This window comes from Mastomys coucha, unplaced genomic scaffold (genome assembly GCF_008632895.1).
Source record: "Mastomys coucha isolate ucsf_1 unplaced genomic scaffold, UCSF_Mcou_1 pScaffold15, whole genome shotgun sequence".
In the NCBI taxonomy this organism is placed as follows: domain Eukaryota; kingdom Metazoa; phylum Chordata; class Mammalia; order Rodentia; family Muridae; genus Mastomys; species Mastomys coucha.
Window position 1 is genome coordinate 6636262 of NW_022196897.1, and position 2273 is coordinate 6638534.

Genomic DNA, 2273 nt, shown 5'->3' on the forward strand with positions numbered 1-2273 from the left:
TGGACACACCTGTCAGAATACACTGGACACACCTGTCAGAATACACTGGACACACCTGTCAGAATACATCATCTACAAATGTGTTTGTGTAATATAGTAACAACACTTTCCAGTTTTCTTCCTACCTTTAACATTTGGAATTACTGTTTCCTTTAAACACGCATCAATCATCGTCTGATATCAATGCATTTGACTCAGCCGTGCCCCCCGCCCCAGCAGCACCTTTGGAGGAACTAGGGCCAGAATTACTGATAAATCACAGTGCAAAAATCAAACCACTCTACGTGCAGAAAAAGCCAGTAACACTAAGCTTACTTTCATGGCATTTAATTGCATAAACATCGATGTTTGGATCAAACTCTCCAGGAGCCAAGGGTGGTGAGCTGTTGAGTGTATTTCCAGGACTGTCAGGCGGTGTCCCGGCCGGGTGGGTGCTGTCACTCTCTCCCTCCTCTTCCCCGTCGTTCTCCTCACACTCCACCTCCTCCTGCTCTGCTCGCTCCACATCATGAATCCCCACCAGGAGGCTGTAGTCCATGAGTTTTAACTGTGCAAGGAACTGGAAGGGGAGAAGACACATCGGTCATACCTCAACAACGCTAAGAATCAAAGAATTTAGGATCAGAAGGACACACACTGGGGATGGCTCCGAGGGCTAACGGGGAACCCCAGGCTTCCTTTATGTGGTTCCCATTCTTAGTTTCCTCATTTCTGGCTGGTTCACTGCTAGGATTATTCTACCCCACCCAGCAAATGCCAGACCCCTGAGGTACTCCTAAGAGTATGAGCTGCTGTCACAGAAGAGCCCTGCGAATGTGTGTGAGTGTGTGAGAGTGTGTGTGTGTGTGTGTGTGTGTGTGTGTGTGTGCACCTCCTGGAGAGCACCTGGGAATCCAGCATACTCCTAGCACACGGTCACCCTGTCAACCACCAATAGCAAAAGCCCTCATATCCCTATCAACCAGCGAGCCGGTGTGTCAGTGCTCTGGTAAGTAACACGTTTCCTCTGTACTCATTCAACTTCTGGCTGCTGCTGCTAAGGTGCTGTTTCCCATGAGGAACCACGGGCACTGCCCCCGTTCCCTTTCCAGTCATGGCTACGGTGTCCAGCAAGGCAAGACCCTTCTATGGGTCTGTCCCCTCCCACCTGTGAAGTTCTTTGACTTTGCATGTTGCTTTCTTCTCCCATTCATTTTCTTAATCAGACCTACATGGACACATGGCGTGCAAGCTCTTATTGATCCACTGAAGCATGGATGGCTTAACTGAGAGCAGACTGAGCGGCCCATTGACTGACTAGCTGGCTCTGCAGAATCCCATCCGCAAAAGGTGAACAGTCACAACTCCTTGAGAACTTGCTACCACTCTGGTGCTGGGATGGAGAGTGTTGGGTAGCTTAGAGGAAGGGTACTTCCACACATAACAGGCACGCCTGTGGTATGGGAGGACGGGTGTGAGTCTAGAGGAAAAGCATTTGGGAGAGCCTTGTCTCCCATTAACTTTATTACAAATCAATTTGGTGTCAGAGTAAAATGAGCTGGGCTCATTCCAAACACTCAAGTAAGACCAAAACGCTGTGCAGAAACAAGAGTCCCACTGTGTGAGCCCACAAGTAGAAAGAGAAGACAGGCTAGGGACCAGGCTCAGTTTTGGGGGTGGTGCCAGTGAATGTAGAAAAGGGACAACATATCTACCCACCCATTCACCCTCACCATGATCTCTTTAAACTGATCTATTTACTTGTTTATTTGTGGTGGGGTTTCACTACATAGCCTTTGTTGGGCTAGAGCTCAGTAATGCAGACCAGGCTGGTCTCAAACGCTATCTACCTGCCTCTGCCTCTTGAGTATAGGGATTAAAGGCATGTACAACCATGCCTGGCTTAGCGCATGGATTTATCTTAGAAATATGTAATATGTCCAAATGTGTAGATTTAGAACTTCTTGGACCCTCTGCCTGCCTTTGTACATGTCTTACACCGCCAGGCTTCTGCTTTATTTCTTTTTGCCTCTCACAAGATCCAATCTCTCTGATTCCTTTAGAATAAGTTCCTCATTATTCCAAATTCCTGTAGTTTAAATTTCTTTCTTTTTGGTGCCGGGTATTAAGCCCACAGTCTCAAAAAATAAAAAAATAAAAAATTGTATTGAAAATGAAAACTGTAATCATCTTCTTGAGAGTCTTTGTGGAACATAAAATCCTGGTTGTGCGTTCAGACTGTCAGTTCACATTCCGTGTCAGTGTGCGTTCAGACTGTCAGTTCACATCCCGTG

General features: G+C 46.9%; 1 protein-coding gene across 3 annotated transcripts in view; it reads right to left on the reverse strand.

The window, feature by feature from the left end:
- The window catches only part of Pip4k2a (phosphatidylinositol-5-phosphate 4-kinase type 2 alpha), a 166581-nt gene that overhangs the window by 5518 nt on the left and 158790 nt on the right, over window positions 1-2273 (reverse strand). For all 3 annotated transcript variants that reach the window (XM_031369113.1, XM_031369114.1, XM_031369112.1), the window contains exon 8: window positions 316-559. In XM_031369113.1, coding sequence (XP_031224973.1) covers window positions 316-559 — 244 coding nt within the window. The remainder of the gene's footprint in view (window positions 1-315; window positions 560-2273) is intronic.